The following is a 21,912-nucleotide window of genomic DNA, read 5'->3' as shown; positions in this document are numbered from 1 at the left end:
GCCCAGAGAAAGAGTAGTTAGCCGGGAATTGTTTATTTTAATAAAAAGAGTGAAGAATTACTTCGTTTCAATATTTCATGAAAAAACCAAAATTCTGTGAAATAGTTCACATGAAAATTTTAAGACCATGTGCAGAGTTGCATGAAAATGAAAATGATTACGGATGTCTTCTAAATATCACAAGCGCTTAAGATGGATCGTAAATCATGTACTTGAGAAGCATGATCAGTTGACGATTCCATGAATAATATTTTATAATTTTGTGAACTATTTCACGAGCACGAATGGTAAGTTGTGAAAATTATACTAGGAATCATGAACCAATTCACAAACACTAGAACGATATTTTATGACTTTGAACTATTTCACGTGCTCATGGTCAGGTGTGGTTATTCTAGGATTCGTGAACCAGTTTACCTTTCCATGAATAGTATTTCACGAATTTGTGAACATTTTCACAAGCATGAATTGTTATTCGCTAGGCACCATGAATCAGTTCACGTATGCATGAGTAATATTTTTCGATTTGTGAACTATTGCACGAGCTCGAATGGTAAGTCGTGACAAGCTCACGCATACATAAAAAATTATTTCATAGTTTTGTCAACTATTTCATGTGCATGAGTGATGAGTTGTGAATCATTCGCTAGAGAGCATGAATTGTATATAGTTTACGTATACAAAATTAAAATTTTATGATTTTGTGAACTATTTCACAAGCACGGATATTGAATCGTGACTAATATATTAGGAATCATGAACTAGTTCACGATGATTGAAAAGGTTCATGAATAATACGCCGGCTTCGTAGAACAGTTCATAAGAAAATGTTTTGATTTTGTGAACTACTTCGCAACCACGAAAACTAGATCATGTGCAAGATGTAATAAATCATGTAATGTAATGTAGTAAATATAAAAAACACAAAAAATTTTGTTCATGGTCCTGCTTTCATAACGTAAAAACGCGATTGTTCCAGAATTCATGGGACCTTCTTCACGTTTTTGGGAACAATTTCGCCATTCATCTCTGATACAGAGATACTATCCCTTACCTCCTCGCGGTGCCAAGTACAGGCTACATTATGCCGTTTTTGCTTAAACTCGGGACTTGGTCGAATTCTATTCCAACCGCTGTCAGTTCATTCACTTCGACAGGTTTACGGATTGGAATCTGTCTCAGTTTCGCAACGATTTTGGGAACATTTTTGTTTTCCGTGTGTGTTCTCTGTGAGAAACAAAAAACTGCGAAACAATATCTGTGATTACTACGCGAAAATATATCTCAAAACCATCAATTAAAAAAATTAGAAATGAGTGTCGCTTACCTGTACCGCACAAGTGATTTCAAACTACATACATTCTAGAATTTTCACAAATAAATTATGTCACCCTACCAAAAACAACCCCACACAAAGAACCCCTGATAAATGCTCATAGAAACTTCAACCGAAAGAGCATAAAAGAAAACCGAAACTACGATTCGAATTTCGATTATACCATACCGATTGCGACTGCCAGCTCTTCTAGCGGTAAGCGAAAAATGCGCACACCAGAAACGATAAATGTTTAAACGAATAATAGAGCCCCTCCCGGGCCATGTAATGCCTTACGATGGTGATATACGGCGGACGGCGAATTTCCCTTCGGAAAACGGAAACATATGTTTAACCCACCATCCGTGAAAATCTTCGAATAACTTCCCACGCTCTAGTGACTGCGATTTTGCTAAAATAGCGTTTATGCACCCAAAGTTGGCGTTGCTTTGCATTGATGCATTTTCTGCAGCAAAATCGTCATTATGCGAATAACGCAAAAACGTAATAACGTATATCATATAATATGGAATTGAAACGAGGTAAAGTTATCTGGATTTGACCGGTAAATTATTCGCTAGTCAAAATAATGATTCCGATTTTGATTGCAGATCGAGTGTACATTTCGTACCAACTACTAATTCTCCTTCACTCGCCTTCAGCTTGATTGTGATACGTTTACTGATATTTCAAACTTGAAACATTTTCTTGCCCAACCGGTTCAGTTTGTGGGTGTATGTACTTACTTATCACGGACAGCTGCACCCGGGTGTTCCGGGTGGGGCTCTTGTGGAAATCCACCCGGCACCGGTACACCCCACTGTCGGAGCTTTTGGTCTGCCGGATCTCCAACGTTGCCGGCAGCCGATTCGGGTAGAAGCTAGCCCTTCCATCGAACGACGAATTGGAACTCCGGTGCGATCCTTCACGGGTATCTCGGGCATCGAAACTGCAAGAGAACAAAGAAGGAAAACTGCTGTAAGTAAAGGTCATTTAAATTTAAAAACATATTTTCTTTCTAAACAAAAACACGAAAGACCCCATCTCATCCAATAATGAACTCATTTATTCACCATTCCGTTCTCATTTACTCCCGAAGGACTTCGCCGAAGCCGGGCTAAGACCGACGATTCACGTCAGTTCGTGCAGTTGGTAGTCTTAGCAGCAGCAGCAGCAGCCAGCAGGGTTTTCCTTTCACCAACCGGGGAGAACACAAGACGCAGTGCTCATTTTGAATTACTTTCTCATTAAAAGCTAATCAAAACGCAAATTGAAAATAATGAAAGCGACTTTGCGGTGGTTGGCTGGCTGGCTGACTGACTGACGGCGGAAGGCGAACATTCTTTACGGACAAACTCTGGCTCCTACATCCATGTCGGTGTACGTGCGGTTATACTTGCTTGCCTACCCGAACGGATCAAGTCCGTCCTTGCTGTGCTCGGAAAAGCGGAGGAACAACGGAAAGCAGAAGGAATTTATAACACAATCAAATCAAGCTATGAAGTAACTTCGTTTCCGAAGGATTGTGTTGAGTGAAAAAATAAGAATAGAAGAACTATGTGGTGAGACTCAGCCACAAATGAGAAAATGTACTTTTTAACTAAATAGAAATGTCTCAACTAATAATATGTGAACGAGAATAAATCTGACGCGACTCAGGTGCAAGTTTGGAATGCACCCAACTACATGGATTGAAGATAAATAAGAAAATTTAATTTCCATAATATTTTACACAATTTAGCTCAGAAAAGACTTTTATTGAAATTGAAATGAAAACTGCTTTTCTTGAAACAACATAATGGCGGTTTTTCTCCAGCAATTACGATCCATCCATCACCATTCGCCACGTGAGCCATTCCATTCTATCGGGCAGGGGAGGGTGGGTGGTGGCAAGTATAAGTTTCTACTCAGTAAATTGCATCATCTTTGTACCCTTATGTAGGGTAAAAGTGTATAGAACGTCTTCCTATATTTTGTTGAAACCTAAACTATTTATTAGTAGTGTAAAATCATGTTACAACGCTATCGAGTTTGAAAGGTCTCACTTTGCAACATAACAAACACAGGCTTATTAAAAATTCGTTTTTATGCATGAATTTTAATCCACTAGAATGAGTCAGTTTGCGTAGCATTTTGTAGCTAGTAAGCTACTAATCTAAGCACAATCATCCCATGTAACGGGTATTCAATAAAAAATGAGAATTTTTTCAGTTTGTAGCTAAAAATAAAAAAATTTCAACGGATTCAGCTTTTTTTAAACATAATGTTTATTCTTCAAAAAAACGTATATGAATATTGGTCAGCGGTACGACGCAACTTAGTCGCGATTCTCTCGCAAGAGCGCTGGACGGCACTAACGTCCACCTTCCGGATAAAATTCCGGATCCTGGTGGTCAACTGCTTCGTATCCTTGACCCGCCAATTATTATTGTTCTCAAGGGCACTGAGGGATCCGACAAAAATCCTCAATGGGACGGCACCGGGGCAAGTTGGTTGGGTTCCTTTCTTGCGGCACGTACGGTATCTTTTTCTGCTCAAGATACTCCAGTGTTTTCTCGACGTAATGGGAAGACGCCTTGTCCGGCCAGAAAACGTACTTCCTATCCGCATGATGCTACTCTAGGTACGGCAGTAGAATTTTCTCAAGACACTCCTCTTGGTACACTTGTGGATTGATGGCCAGACCGCTTGGCTTGAACCCAGGCTTTGAAATCCCTCTGTCCGATATGGCGATGTACAGCATAACTTTTTTTTCAAATTTATGCTTTGACTTAAATTTTACTTCGGGGGGTTTGGCCCACATGTCGCTGGAATAGTAGCTGTCATTTCTTGGAATGTGGGTCTTCGAGAGCGGAAAGTAACTTTCGTCGTCCAACACGAACCGACCTTCTAGTCCACACTCAGTGATGTCAGGATCCGGTAAACTGTACCCACGTGCACGTTTTCGTCTCGAAAGTGGTCTACCGTAAACATTTTGCCACGATGCGTTTCGTAAAACCGTACAACACGCTCGCGGAGTGCTTGCTGTTTCGACGCCATCTTCGATTAAACTGGCAGCACCCGAGCGAAAGGAAACATGCCACCCGTTTCTAGGGAGTTCACAGAGAAATTTTCTTGAAGAGAAAAAAAACGCTCTTTACTTCAATTCCAGAAAGGTATTGAAATTATTCTTATTTTTTATTGAACACCTGTTAGTAATAGGGATGTATAGTATAACTTCTGGTTTGAAATAAACTGCACTGTTTATAAGTTCTTCATTAATAACTACCAAGGGTAGCTCACCTTGCTTGTGATGTGACCTCCAAACCATCATTGTAACTTCATTTTTGTAACCTAATTTCTAAATTAATATTTAGGGACTCCTCTAAAACCAACGGTTTCTTTTTTAAGAGAATGAATTTGGGATCAGCATGCTGCGCTAATTGCTGATAGGAAACACCATGAAGAGAAGGTTTGCCACAATGAGTTGTATGATTTTTGATAAAGAGTTCTTATATTACGAAAAGGACAAATAAATTTATCAGTTTTCAGCTCCTTACGAAATTAAAAATGGAAAATTGAGATGCACGCATCTGAAATTCACCAAAGTTCTACTATACATCGAAGTTGACGGTCATCATAGCCTCAACCACCTAACAGTAACGTAGTTCAGAACCAAATCAAAAATTACCCCGGCCAAACTTTAAAACTAAACGATTACATTAATTAATCGATTATTTCTTCGGATTAACCGATTACGACTACTTACGATGTAAAAAATAATCGATTAGCTACTAATCGATTAGGGTGGTAAAGCCCTACCCCGCCGAAATCTTTTAAAAATTAATTAAAAAAAACGTTTTTTCGGCGACTTTTAAAAGAATTTGTAGCCATTTGGCTTGTACAAATTATTGAGGAAAAGTCGAAGAAGGCTATCTCCAACCAGCAAATGGTCACGAAATTCAGTGTGCTTTATGCTTTTGCTCGAGCCAGTGTGAAGCGAACGATAAAAATAGTTACTTTTATATTGTGTACCTTGTCTGAAGAACAAAAGAAACTGTTACTATAATTCTTGTAATCTGTCGAGATGAGTGAGTAGCAGAAGCAAGAAGTGGTGCTCCAGTTAAATACGGTGGTTATAAAATTATTGATAACTCGCATAGGACCGAGCATTCATAATGTGGAACCTTTTCTGTAGCTGTAAATGGAGGTTACACTTTCGGAAGCCGCCTTTATTGAGTTCTACCATGTCAAGCATTCAGCGCTCATAGCGCTCAATACATTAACCCAGACGAAACCATCAATTTCGAACGAGTTAAAACACATGGTTGTGTGTGATAATGCTATAAATAAGATTCATTTATTTAATTCAACATCAGTTTCATGATAACACTGGATCGACAATTTGCCTCCAAAATACTCGATTTGTAGCTGCAGCTCTCCAACGTCGGTTACGCCCAACACTCGCCAAATCACGTTCCACCTGGTCCGCCCATCGTGCTCTCTGCGCTCCTCGCCTTCTTGTACCAACCGGATCATTAGCGAACACCATCTTTGCAAGATTGTTGTCCGGCATTCTTGCAACATGCCCTGCCCACCGTATCCTTCCAGCTTTGGTCACCTTTTGGATACTGGGTTCGCCATAGAGTGCAGCGAGCTTGAGTGTTCATCCTTTGCCGCCACACACCGTTCTCCTGCACACCACCGAAGATCGTCCTTAGCACTCGTCGCTCGAAAACTCCTAGCGCTTGTAGGTCCTCCTCGAGCTTGGTCCAAGTCTGGTGCCCGTAGAGAACCACCGGTCTTATAAGCGTTTTGTACATGGTGCATTTGGTGCGGGGATAAATCTTTCTTGACCGCAGTTTCCTCTGGAGCCCATAGTAGGCCCGACTTCCACTGATGATGCGTCTTCGGATTTCACGGCTCACGTTATTGTCAGCCAGTTAATAAGGTTCCTAGGTAGACAAAATCCTCCACCAGCTCAAAGGTATCCCCGTCGATCGTAACGCTGTTTCCTAGTCGGATTCTGTCGTTTTCGGTTCCGCCTACCAGCATATACTTTGTTTTGGACGCATTTACCACCAGTCCGACCTTCGCTGCTTCGTGTTTCAGGCACGTGTACAGGTCTGCCACCGTTCCAAATGTTCGGGCGATAATGTCCATGTTGTCCGCGAAGCGTACAAATTGGCCGGATTTCGTGAAGATCGCGCCCCGGCTGTTGAGCCCGGCTCGTCGCATCACACCTTCCAGAGCGATGTTGAATAGTAGACACGAGAGTCCATCACCTTGTCTCAGTCCCCGTCGAGATTCGAATGGACTGGAAAGTTCACCCGACATCCTTACGCTGTTTTGTACACCGTCCATCGTTGCTTTGATCAGTCAAGTCAGCTCTCGGGAAAGCTGTTTTCGTCCATGATTTTCAATAGCTCTACGCGGTCGATGCCGTATGCCGCCTTGAAATCTATGAACAGGTGATGCGTTGGGACCTGGTATTCACGGCATTTCTGTAGTATTTGCCGTACGATGAAGATCTGGTCCGTTGTCGACCGGCCATCGAAGAAGCCGGCTTGATAACTTGATAACTTCCCACGAACTCATTTACTTTAGGTGATAGACGACGGAAGATGATCTGGGATAGCACTTTGTAGGCGGCATTCAAAATGGTGATCGCTCGGAAGTTCTCACACTCCAAATGGTTGCCACTCTTGTGAATGGGGCAGATCACCCCTTCTTTCCACTCCTCCGGTAGCTGTTCGGTTTCCCAGATCCTGACTACTATCCAGTGCAGACAAGTGGCCAACTTTACCGGGCCCAACTTGATGAGTTTTGCTGCGATATCATCTTTGCCAGCTGCTTTGTTGTTCTTGAGCTGTTGGATGGCATCGTTAACTTCCCTCAACGTGGTTCATTCCCGTCCTCAACTGCACTGACGTAGTCAAATCCTCCGTTGCCTTGGTCATCTGTACCTACATTCTCCTCGCCGTTCAGGTGCTCGTCGAAGTGCTGCTTCGACCTTTCGATCACCTCACGGTTGTCCGTCAGCAGGCTCCCGTCCTATTTCGGCTTGCGGAACTACATTTTTCGGCTTGTGGCACGAAGCCTTTGCGGGATGCGTTGAGCTTCTGGTAGAACTTCTTCCAGGCGGCGTTTTTTCTCCTGGAAGAGGCGTGTCTGCTGCATCCGCTTCTGTTTGTATCGTTCCACATCATGTCGGGTTCCATGCTGCAGCAAGACCGCTCGCGCTGCATTCTTCTCCTCCAAAACCGCTCTGCACTCCTCAACGAACCAGTCGTTCCGTCGTCTCCGTTCCTCGTACCCGACAATGTCCTCAGCTACGTTGTTGATGGCTGCTTTTACTGTTCTCCAGCAGTCTTCTAAAGGGGCCACGTCGAGCTCTCCCTCGTTCGGCAACGCTGCCTCGAGGTGCTGCGCGTAGGCAGTGGCGACATCTGGTTGCTTCAGTCGCTCCAGATCGTACCGAGGCGGCCGTTGGTACCGTACATGATTAATGATGGATAGTTTTGGGCGCAATTTAACCATCACCAGGTAGTGGTCAGAGTCGATATTAGCGCCACAATAAGTCCTGACGTCGATAATGTCGGAGAAGTGCCGTCCATCGATCAGGACGTAGTCGATTTGCGATTCCGTCTGTAGCGGTGATCTCCAGGTGTAACGAAAAGGGAGGCTGTGCTGGAAGAAGGTGCTACGAATGCCCATGTTCTTGGAGGCGGCGAAATCAATGAGTCGAAGACCGTTCTCATTCGTCAGCTGGTGAGCGCTGAACTTTCCAATCGTCGGTCTGAATTCCTCCTCCTGGCCTACCTGAGCGTTTAAGTCCCCAATGATGATCTTGGAGTCGTGGCTTGGGCAGCAGTCGTATACTCGTTCGAGCTGCGCGTAGAAACCGTCTTTGTCATCATCGGTGCTTCCGGAGTGAGGGCTGTGCACGTTTATTATGCTGGTGTTGAAGAAACGGCCCTTGATTTTCAACCTGCACATTCTTTCGTCGATCGGCCACCAACCGATCACACGCCTTTGCATATCGCCCATCACAATAAAAGCTGTCCCTAGCTCACGTGTGTTGCCGCAGCCCTGGTAGATTGTATGGTTACCTCTAAACGTTCGCACCATGGATCCTGTCCAACACACCTCTTGCAGCGCTACGATTCCGAACCCGCGGTCCTTGAGAACATCGGCGAGTACGCGGGTGCTCCCGATGGAGTTGAGAGATCTGCAGTTCCCCGTTCTGAGCTTCCAATCGCTAGTCCCTTGTCGTCGCAGTGGTCGTCGCCATTGGTATCGGTTCGCATTCTTATCTTGTTGACTTTTCGCTGCAATTGGTTTTTTACGGCTGGTTCGCAAGGCCTGACACCAACCCCCTAACTTTCCGGAGGACCATAGTGCACCGTTGAGCTTAGAGTCCTTCACTGGCACTCGGACGATAATCAGCCGCCCCTAACATGGGGAACAGACGCTGTTTTGAGCCGCTCCTCCTGTAGATCAGACGCTCAGGCACTCAGGCTTGCAGCAGCAAACCCTCAAAGTTCCCACCGGGGTTGGTTGCCCGATCTTCCCTAAGGTTGCTCGTAGTTCCCGGCCAGTACCACGGGGAGGTAGGGATAGGAGTTGCTGGGAAGAGGCTCTGTCTTACACATTACCCAGCCTTTACCGACCATATAAATAAGATATGGACGATGAAAAAATTAATGTTCCGCTACAAGATCGCTACACCGCTTACTTGCAGATGCATGTCACATTTGGGAGAAATTAAAACTTATCGTTTTATTATTCATATCGTTATTTAAATGATAAGTTTTTGATTACAAGCAATTTTGAATTTCTGTATTAGGTCAGTGCACACTATTTATTATATACTCGTAGTACACCCAAAACACGAACCGTATAGTTTACATTCGAATGAGTATGACTCTAATGGGATTTTTGCATTGTAACTGATATAATGCATATAAAGTGATATTTGTCCAGGACAAAAATGGCGAATACGCCATAGAAACTTATACAAACCCACAGTTGAGAATGTATTAGTAAATTCAACAATGTCGGATGCGCTCTGAATATACTAATACACGCTCAAGGACCTATTTCCATTGCGGTACATACTGCATATTGGAGAGAGTAGCTCATAGTATCATCAAATTGGTGGGGTGTGTATGATGTTTATGTGTTGATAATATGTTTAGCTTTCGGCATTCTCTCAACTCTAAATATACCAGAGATATACGAGTTCTAGCCACTAGATAGGCTGATAGATTTTAAAAATGATTGATTATTATTATTTTTTTTTTTAAATGGCCCGCCTCTCACCCCCACACCAAAAGGCTCGCACAGAGAGCCTCCTGGTAGTGGACACATCAGTTCTCAGCGACAAAAAAAGGCAACACAAGAAGAAAAAACTATTCGCGAATACGCTGAGAACAAAAAAGACAAAAAAATACGTGAAAGTAACCGGCACAATAAAGATATTAGAGTTAAATGCAAGAAAAATAACTGCATCGAGCTCCCAGTGGAACGATGTTCCTTTTAAGGGGCTCTCTACAGTATTTATGATAGATACAGAAAGTGTTTTTTTTTCTAAATTCTAGTAGGTATAATTATTATTAGAATAATGCACATAAAGAAAACTTTTTGGTGAATAACTAATTCTATATTACAAATTCTCTAATTTTATTTTTTAAAAAACATTTCAGCCTTGTTTCGAATTGGATGCGATTTGTTATTTGTATTAACTCAGTAGGAAGCCGATTATAGACCGTTGGCCCGATAAATGAAATACGTTTTTGACCAAGGTTAGTGGAGGCCCTGGAGCGTTGTAAACTATTGGCTTGCCTGGTACTATACACACGAGTGCCTGTGGTGAAGTGTAAATTATTATGCGCTATTGGGTTATGCAGAGCATTAAAAACATACATTGCTGTTTGAAATTCGGTCAAACCAAGCAATGGCAAGATGTTATGTGAATTATTGCTGTAGAGTAGCATAGTTGAATACATAACTGGTTTCTTAAAAATAATTTTAAGACATCGATTCTGAAGAGTTTGTAGTTTTTTTAGATTTGATATGCTGGCACGCCCCCATACTGAAACAAGATAGTTTAGTAATGAATGAATATGTGCATAGTAAAACTTTAATAGCACGTGCAGAGGTACAAAAGTACAAACCCGACGCACAGGCCCGACGAGAGGGGGGGTCAGGGGGGGCAACTACCCTGGGGCCCGGGTCTATTTTGGGGGCCCGCATTTTTAACTGAATTAAATTTATTTTAATTTAATTGATGAAGTTTATTGTTTCTGTCAACACTGCAAATATATTACAATCAACTACTTCAACTTTAGCGGCATTAATTGGGTTCGCAATAATACATCATTTCTGTACCCAGACTCATCACACTCATCAACTAACACGTGTATCACTCAGCTACTCGACGGTTACAGCACCGCGGGGCTAGTTCAACTATGTGACGTCACTAATGACAACAACTGTATTTTGGATCTTTACTTTGGAAGCCAGGAGCTCTCCGATCACTTTGCCGTTTGTCGTGCTCCAGCTCCTCTCGTTAAACTATGCCAACACCACCCAGCTCTTCATTGTTTTCTCCGAAAATGTGTACCTTGTACATTCGAAGATACCACTGAGAAACTGACATATGCCTATCGCAAGACAGATTTTCGAGGAATGCACCTTTTCTTGTCTCGTATCAATTGGAATGAAATCTTGCCACAATCTGATTCAAACGCAGCGGCTGAAATTGTTTCGAACGTACTGATTTATGCTATCGACCAGTTTACTCCTAAAAAACTCAATCATGGCTGTGAATATCCTCCATGGTCGAATCGTACACTAAAAAAGTTTAAATTGGCCAAAAGGTCAGCTCTAAAAAAGTTTTCGAAATACCGAACCGATATGCAAAGAATCAGAATCTTTTTAAATCATTGTTACAAGAGACTTAATAAGTCTCTCTTCAATTCCTACCTTCATCGTATTCAGAGCCACCTTCGTAACAATCCAAAAGTTTTGGAATTACGTTAATGAACAGAGGCGTGAGTCAGGTTTACCCACTTCTATGTCGCTAGGTGATTTAGAAGCGACTTCATTGCCGGACATCTGTGAGTTATTTCGCCAACAATTCAGCTGTGTTTTTACCAATGATACTCTTAATAATCAACAAGTCTCCGCAGCAGCCGACAACATTCCCCGTAGGACTAGTATTGGACCTCATTTCACGATATCTTCCGATATTGTACAAAAAGCTTGCATAAAACTCAAGTGTTCTAACACTCCTGGACCTGACGGAATCCCATCATCTATCATTAAAAAATGCTCGTCGTCGCTTTGCCTACCTCTGTCCGTCGTTTTCAATATATCGTTAAGTTCCGGAGTGTTTCCTACCATCTGGAAATCATCTTACGTTTTTCCGGTTTATAAAAAAGGATCCAAAAGCGAAGTTCCCAATCACCGAGGAATCGCATCTTTATGTGCACTATCGAAATTATTGGAGCTCATCGTTCTCGAGTTTTTGACACATTGTTGTTCTAGATACATATCAGAAACTCAACACGGTTTCATTCCCAGGCGATCTACTTGCACTAATTTAGTAGCCTACACCTCATTTATCGCTCGCTCGCTACAGGATCGATTGCAGGCTGATGCAATATACACCGATCTGTCGGCCGCCTTCAATAAAATCAACCAATGGCTTCGATCTTACTTGTCAGGCCGTAAAATGTCTGTTAAAATCGGGAATCATTTATCCTCATCCTTCGACGTAACGTCCGGCGTACCTCAAGGCAGCCATATCGGTCCTTATATTTTCCTTCTATACATAAACGATCTGGATTCATTGATTAAGTGCTTCAAGGTGTCTTATGCCGATGATTATAAGTTATTCCATATAGTTAAAAGTTACTCTGATGCTTTGTTTTTGCAATCTCAGTTAGACATTTTCGCTAATTGGTGCATGACTAACAGGATGGTTTTGAATACCTCGAAGTGTTCTGTGATTACGTTTGCACGAAAACGCTCCATCGTAACATTCGACTACACTATCTTGCAAAACAAATTAAAAAGAGAAACTACAGCGAAAGATTTAGTGGTTCTTGTGGATTCAAAGCTTACATTTAAGGATCACATTGCTTTTATCTCGTCTAAGGCTTCGCGTAATCTAGGAGTTATTTTTAGGGTTACTAAGCATTTCACTAACGTACAGTGCTTAAAAACGTTGTATTGCTCGCTCGTTCGTTCCACACTGGAATACGCCGCCGTTGTTTGGGCTCCTTTCTAGAAGAACAGCATTCAACGCATCGAGAGTATAAATTTGTGCGTTTTGCGCTGCGCCACCTGCCTTGGAGCGATCCCTACAATCTGCCCAGATACGAAGATCGTTGCAACCTCATTGGTCTTGAAACACTGTCTTTGCGCCGCAATGTGACCAAAGCGTCTTTTGTCTCTGATCTGTTATTGTCTCGCATTGACTGCCCTGATTTACTCCGTCTTCTCAACATTGATATTCGCCTCCGAAACCTTCGTTCCTACTCTTTTGTCCGTCTTCCAGTGTCTCGTACTAATTATGGCAAAAATGAACCCGTCAGTAGCATGTGTAGAGTGTTCAATCAATGTTACAATGTCTTTGACTTCAATTTGTCTCGCACTTCTTTAAAAAAAATTGTTTTCGCGCACCCTTTCCCAAACCTGATAGTGTTAGCCAATTTTTTATGTTAATGTTAATACTTTACCTATGTAAGATAGAGTTTAAGAAGTGTTTATTTTAAGCAGTGTTTAGTGTTAGTCATTGTATCATTTGGTTTGTTTGTTAAATGTTGATACCTAAAAGATAGAGGTTTTGTGCCTACGGGAGAAGGAGCTTTTGAAAATCCACTCCCGCGGGTTTTTCCCTCTCAATAATAATAACTACGTTCCAATCGTTCCGGTTTTCTGAAGTACGTGAACGTAACCCAATTAGATTCATTCAACAGTGCAATAGAACCATTCTGGTTTCATTTATCGCAAGTGTTTGTCAAAGTGTACAGTATGAAGTTGTTTACAATTTATCATATACTTAGCTAATGTTACTAATAAAAGTTGGATATTTTCGGAATGGGGTTGACGAGTAGATGACGAAAATCAATGAATGAAGCCACTTTGAAAACCAAGATGGCGAATTCCAGTTAAGACATCTCTATAACCTAAAATATTGACATTTTCGAAAAAAGATAATCATAGAATAGATATAGGTATATTGATTTGTGATGCGGATGATATGATTATAGAAACCTTCTCTGAACCAGAAGACGCTATATTGGCCTTCAAAAGGGCATCGCTCACCTACTCGGCAAACCCGCTTAAAAATACCCTCATAGTTTATACAGATATTGTTTGAAATAGCTCCAAGGTACCATTTCTATCATCTACTCATTAAGCCCGTTTCAAAAATTCCCAAATTGTTAGGGTTATCGAGATTATTGTTCAATCGGAAGTCTTCATTCTGGATTTCAAAAAGGTGCCAAATATCCATGTTCATCATGTACTTGTCAAGCCCGTTCCGGAAATACCCATATTGTTAGGGTTATCGATAATGTTGCTCAACCAACGAATTTTGATAAGAATGTGAAGCGAATTTTTTACGATCTAAATCCCAAAAAACGAACTAATTCAATTTACGAACCCTTGGCTTGGTCCGTAAATAGAGGTTCCAGTGTACACATTTGATGCAGAAAAAAGTGGGAATTGAACTAGATACTTATTCTACCTATTAGTATTCACCAAAAGTTGAAACTCTTTCTCTCACAACTCTCTGTCTCAGTCTTTCTAACAGCAGACTTCGCTGTTGGATCCCATTCATCGCATTCGGAATGTTTTCTCTCTGAATGTTGGCGCAAATGTAACAACTGATTCCAAAACCGATTTTACCATGTTCAGAAACCAATAAAGAAAATTCGTTCAGGTCATAGTGACAACTGCAATAGCTGCATCCAGTGCCTCAAAATCATCAACATGTACCAACAATAAGAAACAAGGCAGCATCGGTGGTGCGAAATTTTACATTCAGTTGCCTATTTCTGATGAATTTGCTGAATTCAATATTCAGTTTCAATGCTTCCCTCATTCATTCACTTCCAAACTGACTGAAATTTTATGCAGAATCGAATGGTTGAGTGCAGAGGAAATATAAATTCATTCACAAACCAAAGCATTCATTTGTTATTATGTGGACAGTTTGAAGGCAGAAGTTCTTTTACATTTTCGAGCATAACTGAATTGCATAATCTATATCTGGTGCACTTTTGCTTGATGATCTCAGAGCGGACGGACGAGGAAAACAAACAAACCTTCGATTCATCGCGGCGGGCATAAATAGAATTTTATTTCTCTTTCAAGCTCACGAAGGGATGTCAATTTTTCTAAGCTCGAATTCTGAGCAGCATTAACGATGGTAGCATTAACGTGCGTCAAGGGAGCATGAACGATGGCGATATGGACTGTATGGCAATGTCGCAAAAAAGGTTTCCAATTGCAATGGCAAATCGGACGCAAGTCATTCTAATGGCCAGCCACAAACAAATATTCCTTTATTATTTTTATTTTTTCATCTATTACTTATTTAAAATACTGACGACTCTGGTAAGCTAACGCATTGAATCGTATCAAATAAACAATTTTCATAAAAAATAATTTAATTGAAACGGTTGCATTTGTATAGTTCCTCTAATCGATGTTGAAATAAGAAGTCATATATGGTACGGCCCGTCAGTACTTCGAACCCCGGGGCCCGGCGCGGCTCTCGACGGCCCTGCCGACGCATAGCCCCACATAATGCAGCCACTTTTTTTCGAGAGATTTTAGATGGTCGTTCCAGGAGAGTGTAGAATCTAACCAAAGACCTAAATATTTGAAACATTTCGTTTCCTCAATCTCGTAGTGCTCAGCTATTGGATGCGAATGATCTTCTATGGATTTTCTAGATGAATGGAATAACATGTATTTGGTTTTTGATAAATTTAGGGAGAGGAGGTTATCGTTGAAATATCCGATGAGTAATTTCAAATGAAGAGCACTATAGGTAGGAGAAATATGGGTATATGGGAACATGGGAGTAACAAGTGAATTCAACATTTGTCCGATAGAAGCCGTTCGCTAATCATTTCCGGCATTCCTCATATCAACAGTATTTTTAAAAGTCAGGTGATCTTATATCAGTATTTCGCAGTGAATGTATCAATGTGTAAAGTACCATAAACTATAAGGGCGATGACGTGGTTTTGTACTTTTAAGCAGCAGTGGCAGATGTTCATTTCAGTTTGCATTTTACCCCGGACAAGCGAATCCAGTGCACAGCATCGCCCTGGTCAACGATCATCGTTAATCATTCTGAGCATAATTCATTTTCTTCCACTTTTCTTTGAAGCATGGAGTGAGAGAGCAATGATTTTACTGTATAGATTCTCAACTTAGGGTCTGCGGACCCCTGGGGGCGGTTTCTCTTTCGTCATTCCACACTATAAGCCCAGCTCGCTCTAGTCTGCCGTGCTTTATCAGCCTTTCAATGTCAGCATGGTTGTATGCTTGGTACCGTTGGGGGTTTACGCGTCTGCGCCATGCTCCATTTTCTACTGTGCTGCCGAGTGTTGAACGCAGATTTTTCTCCCAAACATGCCCCGCTATCCTGCTTCCTTCAACATCCATGGCCGTACAGAGCAACCAGGAGTATCAACGATTTGAATAGAACAAGTTTTGCGCGCATCCTTAGGCTGTGGGACTTTAACTGACTTCGCGGCTAACATCGTTACCCTTGGTCACTAGTGTTCTGAAATATATAAATTGGTTTACTGTACCTCATCGTTTTCCACGTCGAAACCAATACGACCGCTATTCTCTGCCAGCTAACATGTACTTTGTCTTGTCAGAGTTTATTGTCAGCCCGATTCTTGAAGATTCCCTTCTAAAAGGCAACAATGCCTCTTCCACTGCTCTGCGATCAATGCCAATGATGTCGGTGTTGATTGCAAAGCCAAGAAGCATGTGAGATCTCGTGATGACGGTTCCGTTCCATTGCACATCAGATCGTGCAGCGTTATACGAATCAGCTTAATCAATTTTGTCGGGAAACCATCCTGAACCATTACCTGCCACAGTTCACTTCGTTTTACTCAATCATATGCCGCCTTAAACTCCACAAACAGATGGTCAGCCCGCAAGTTGTATTCCCGGAATATATCCAGAATTTGCCACATTTGGTCCGTCGTTGATCGTCCTTCTCGAAACCCGCTTTAATATTCACCGACAAAGCATTCAGCCAACAGGCGCAGTCTCCTCAAAAGAACATGAGAGACTTCCTGGTAGGCGGCATTGAGGATCGTTATGCCTCGGAGGATATTATGTTCGAGTTTGTAGTCCTTCTTGAAGATAGTACATATGAGTCAATTCAACCAATCCGAAGGCATTCTTTCAACCATGCAGATCATCGCGATCACGAATGGGATTGCTTCTCACTTTTTAGACTTTTTGAAGCTCACCCGGGGTTCCGCCCTTCCCAACGGCCTTATCGTTTTTTAACTCTCGGATCCACTCACTAAAAAAAAAACATTCGGTCAAATAACGTACGCTACCATACGAAACTAACCTTCCATGGAATACTTATTAGACCGGTTGTCTTATCGACTATGCTGGACCAACGTATTCATTACACGTGACAGGAAAGGAAACATCTTTCCAATAGAATTAAAAGATTGAAAACATAAAGTATATTTTTTGAGGTAGAGACAATATGTATTTAGTTTTGTTCGATCACATCCGTTGTCCCGATCCCTTACCTTTTTAATCGTCAATAGTCACGAAAATAATATAAATTCAAGCGTTTCGCCCGCATTTGATTTTTATCGTGATTAATGGAACTTACTAAAAAATGAAATAGAAATTTGTAGGGTAGGAAATGCCGCCCCTTGATTTTGCCGCTCGGGGCGGTTGCCCCCTTCGCCCCCCCCCCCCCTAGCTCCGCCACTGCACATGTTTAGTGTGGAATTGAGCTGTTTGCAGACGAAAAAGCGTCACTGTGCAGTTCGAAATACGTACAAACACCACAGAAGTATGAACATGTATAGAATACACTACCTTTTTGGCATACTCAGCAAGTAAAACCAACTAATACTTTTACATGCGGACAGATCATATTGTGGCGTGTATTCTCAATCAATTTATTTCATCATGAATCAAGTTGTGTTGGTATAATGCTATATTTGATCTACAATTCGATGAAGGAATATGCACGAAAGAATGTAATACCTTTTTTGCATTGGGAAATTGTTTTGTGTGATAAACACCGCATCACATTCAAGTGTGCTACACAAATTTTTTTTTAAATTTTTTTGAGAACGATACAGCCGAGAAGACAGTTTTTGTTTCGCGTCATTTTAACGCAATATCATTTTATTAACACTTCATTTCATTTTTACGAGGAATTCGTTCCGTACTAATACACTGTTAATCCACAAAACTGTGATATCTTTAACAAACGTGTAAAAGAAAAATTCGTTGAAAAGTGGACAGGTCAAAAAGTGGTAAAACATAAAACATAACACGCATGTATTACTAACTTTGCTAATATGCAGAAACCTACACAGTAGCAATAGAACTAAAGGCGATGATTTCGGTTTTCTCTTTCAATCGGATACCATTTGCTTGTAATTCGCATATCAGTCAATTAATTTAATTTTTAATTCTCAATTTTTGCTCTTAGGCTAAGTTTACACGATACGTTTAATGTTGCAACCAGAAGCAGAATTTTAGTCGTTTTTATGGTTTCCAATTAATATCCATGTAAGTTCGAAAATGACGTGACAATACAGCAAACAGACATCAATAGGCGATCACAAAGAGCGACTAAAATGTTGTGACTGGTTGAATCTATAAGCCAATAAGTTGAGATACATGTTTTGATTTCATGTCTTCAGTATGTTATAGTCTTACGTTCTTTTTTGCTTGTCATGAAATATATTGAGAGAGATAATCTTAAATCAGAGAGAAAAGAGAGGAATAAAGAATCAATCAAATGAAATCGACTCAAGAGCATCTCCGTACATTTCACACGAATGCTTTCAGAATTGCGCTCTGATCTTCTCATTTCAGTTTGAATACAATGACATTTCGTCTTCGTTATTCGTACAACTTTGATGCGTTAAGCGCAACAAGTTTAATTCAAAATATTCCCCAAATAGTGGTAAAACAAACCTGTAATTAGACAAATATTACAACTTTTTTCAAGAAGTCATACATCTCTTGATGATGATTGCAAAAAAAACAAGGGCTAATTATTTTTATTCAAAAACAAATCCACTACTGAGCAGATTAGTGTCAAAATATTTGTTTAACGAATTGACAAAAGTTTCAGAGGAAACGACTAATTTGCTGTAATTTAAAAACAGACAACTCTAAAAGAAAGCTTCTCCGGTAAAGGTGCGATGTGTTCGCTTTCATGTGTCGGAAGCAAATGATGCTGAAATTATTAAGCGCATATTATTTATAGTTTCTAGTTATTTTGGTGGTGTCATCAATGTTACATTTAGCGAATTTTACGTAAATTGGAAGCTTTCAGTAATCAGTGCTAGGTAATCTTCTTTCGATTAGTGAACAATTTCTGAGCAGTTTCCCGCAGTAGATTAAATTCTGGGTAGTTTCCATTAGTAGATTAAATCCTTGGAATATATTTTTTGCATTGTCCAAAAACCCATGTATTCCGCAATAAAACCTACAAATGTTCACATATAATATTTGCTTAATCTAGGTAATCTTATCAAGTCCCAACGGTTTTGCCAGATTGCTGTAAGTCAATAGAGATAAGGTTCTTATTCTTGCTTTGTAGTGAAATCAGTAGTTTTTTTGCACATACTTTACATTTTGAATCAAAATTTTGGTTGTAAATTTAACGTGGAAACCCTTAAATAATATTTGTAGTTAAATAAAAATAATTGTAAAGTGTTAGATATTTAATATCCAAATTAATTGTGATGTCAACGAGTGATGTTGGTAGTGGTTGTTTTAACCGGCTAAGAATTACACTACGGACTACCTGTTCCGGTGGTAATACCAAACAGGGAACCCCAATTCCATAGTGTCATGCGCAGGGCCGCAGAGAGAAAATACGGGCCCGGGGGGTCCAACGTACGGGCCCCCACCACTGTGTATTGCCTGAGTACAAAAAAGTGAACATTTTAAATTCATTACTGTGGGAGTTTTTTTTAAATACCTTTTCGACAGTTTTGGTGACTTTGAAAAGCGTCATTTTTGTCAATAGTATTTATAAAAGTACGGAAATGGAAAGATTAGAAATGTAGTTATTACAAAAATTAAAAATATCTAAACGGCGATCAACGGCAATAGATAAAAGAAAAACAACAGGAAAACTAAATATTAAAAGAATGTAAAAAAGAGCTCCAAACAACAAAATCAAATAAATAAACAAATTAATGTCAATTGTCAAAAAATGTTTAATCTAGAAAAACCAAAATAAAATCTATAAAAAATTGATAAAAGAAAACAGGTAACTAGAAAAAACATATTCGAACATTATTGAACAAATGTTGAAAATAATGAAAAATCGATAAGAAAGTAGGAAAATTTTTAGGAATAATAAAAATGAAAGAAAAACTACTAAAAAGAATACAAACATTAATATAAAAAATGCATAAAACTGAAAAACTCTATATCAAGAATAATAAAATTTATTTAACATTTAAAACAAGACATATTTAAAGCAATAGAAAAAGTAAATAGAACGTTAAGAATGCATAAAATTACAGGAGTGTATATAAAAGACAAGAATAAAATAACCATAGAGAAATTAAAATAAATGGACGAACCGGAAAATTTTTAAAAACTGGAAAAATGGAATGATGAAAAGACAAAAAGTAAAGAAAATTGGATAATGAACAAAAACGGAGCAAACAGACAAAATGAAAAACAAAGATAGTAGGAAAAAGCCAACTTGGTATACTATAGAAACACAAAAAATGGAGAAATTAACACTAAGAAAATGAATAAAATGGATTAAATTATTTAAAGAATAGAAAAACACTAGAAATGAAATTTGAAATAAATTAAAATAACGAACTAAATGTAAAATCAAGGAAAAGAGCGCATAGTGTTAAAAACGATCAAATGTTTTTTTAGGAAAATAAAAAATATCAATATAAACGTACAAGAAAATGGTCAACAGAAAAAGTACTTTCAAAATAGGTTAAATGGAAACAATGAAGAAATAACAATAACGAATAAAATCTTAAGAAAAAGGTATAAGAAATAAATAAAATTATATTAAACAATCAGTGGGAAAAATAAAACTACGAAAAACGAAAAGTTAAAAACATAAGGAAGAAAATAGGAGAAAGGTAAAAATTAAACAATAAGACAAATTGGAATGAATTTGAATAAGTAAAATTGCTTATGGAAATGCAAAAAAATAAGAAAAAATTAAAGGGTTGTGTACAGGACACGACCACGGTGACATTAAAAATATAGCTTTTTTATCTATCACACATATCGACACACGTTCTTGTTCACTCGCCTGTTTTCATATGTTACAATGTGCTATATACCCTCCCCATTAAAACATAATTTATTGATGGTCTTTTAACGGTAATCTATTAATTAATCAAGTATCTCACTAGGTGATTGGCATTATTTGGCTGATCCATCTAGTAAAAATAGGCTGGTCTGTCCAGAAAATATATTCAAAAGAAAAGTTCCATATTGAGAGCTGTGATGAGGAAACCCACGCCCGCCAACGGAAATATACAGATTCTCCATAAAATATGAAATTTCATTTTCCATTTAAATTTTCAATAATGTACTAATGAACTTAAGTAAACAATCTTAAGTGTAAGTATTTCTTGATCGATTAGTGGTGGAAAAATGAAATTATTAGATAAATTACATTGTTATGCAACGTTCGCACTACCAGTTAAAACGGGTTTTTATGCTATCTTGGTGACATTTTTCTTGTTGCTAATTATTAAAACGTGTTATAACTCTGTAGTGTAAACATTGTATTATTAAACCAATTCTGCAGCGTTTTATGTTATATAGGTGTTTTATGTGGTAATAGGACTGACATAATTATATCTTCAGTACAGCGGTTTGTTTCATAATTTAAAACAGATTTATTTTAAAATTTAAATTAGTATACCCAACCGTATTTGTTGTATACCTTAAAACGCAATTAGAACTGTGTTTTAAATACATAGAGTAGGACAGATATTCTGACTGGTTAAACTGGGAAAACAATTTTAAGTCCAGTAACGCTTAAGACATGGCTTGAATTTGAATCGAAAAAGAACACCCGCTTCAACTGCTGCTGGGACGGTAAGTTCTGTTTTAAAATTTTCCGTTGTGTGCAGTACGAAACAAAAGTGTTTGAAATTAGAAAACAAAAAGTTCTGCTGGGAATGTGATTGTTTCCGATGCAATTACACTCAGATTTTTCACGCAGGGGATACAGGCCGTGTAAATGAAAACCGCGTAAATTTAAAAAAAACGCGTTAATGAAAACCGCGTAAATTTCAAAATCCGCGTAAAAAACCTGAGTGTACTCTCCTATATAAAATATTACGCTG

The 21,912-nt window shown here is 39.5% G+C and overlaps 1 protein-coding gene across 1 annotated transcript in view; it reads right to left on the bottom strand.

Moving 5' to 3' along the window:
- LOC131680858 (nephrin-like) overlaps window positions 1–21,912 on the bottom strand; it is a 386,752-nt gene that overhangs the window by 296,668 nt on the left and 68,172 nt on the right. The window contains exon 4 of the mRNA XM_058961572.1: window positions 2,062–2,264. Within this exon, the coding sequence (XP_058817555.1) occupies window positions 2,062–2,264 (203 nt within the window). The remainder of the gene's footprint in view (window positions 1–2,061; window positions 2,265–21,912) is intronic.

Source organism: Topomyia yanbarensis, chromosome 2 (genome assembly GCF_030247195.1).
Source record: "Topomyia yanbarensis strain Yona2022 chromosome 2, ASM3024719v1, whole genome shotgun sequence".
Lineage (NCBI taxonomy): Eukaryota > Metazoa > Arthropoda > Insecta > Diptera > Culicidae > Topomyia > Topomyia yanbarensis.
The sequence above is the reverse complement of the archived record's forward strand: the minus strand, read 5'-3'. Positions and strand labels throughout refer to the sequence as shown.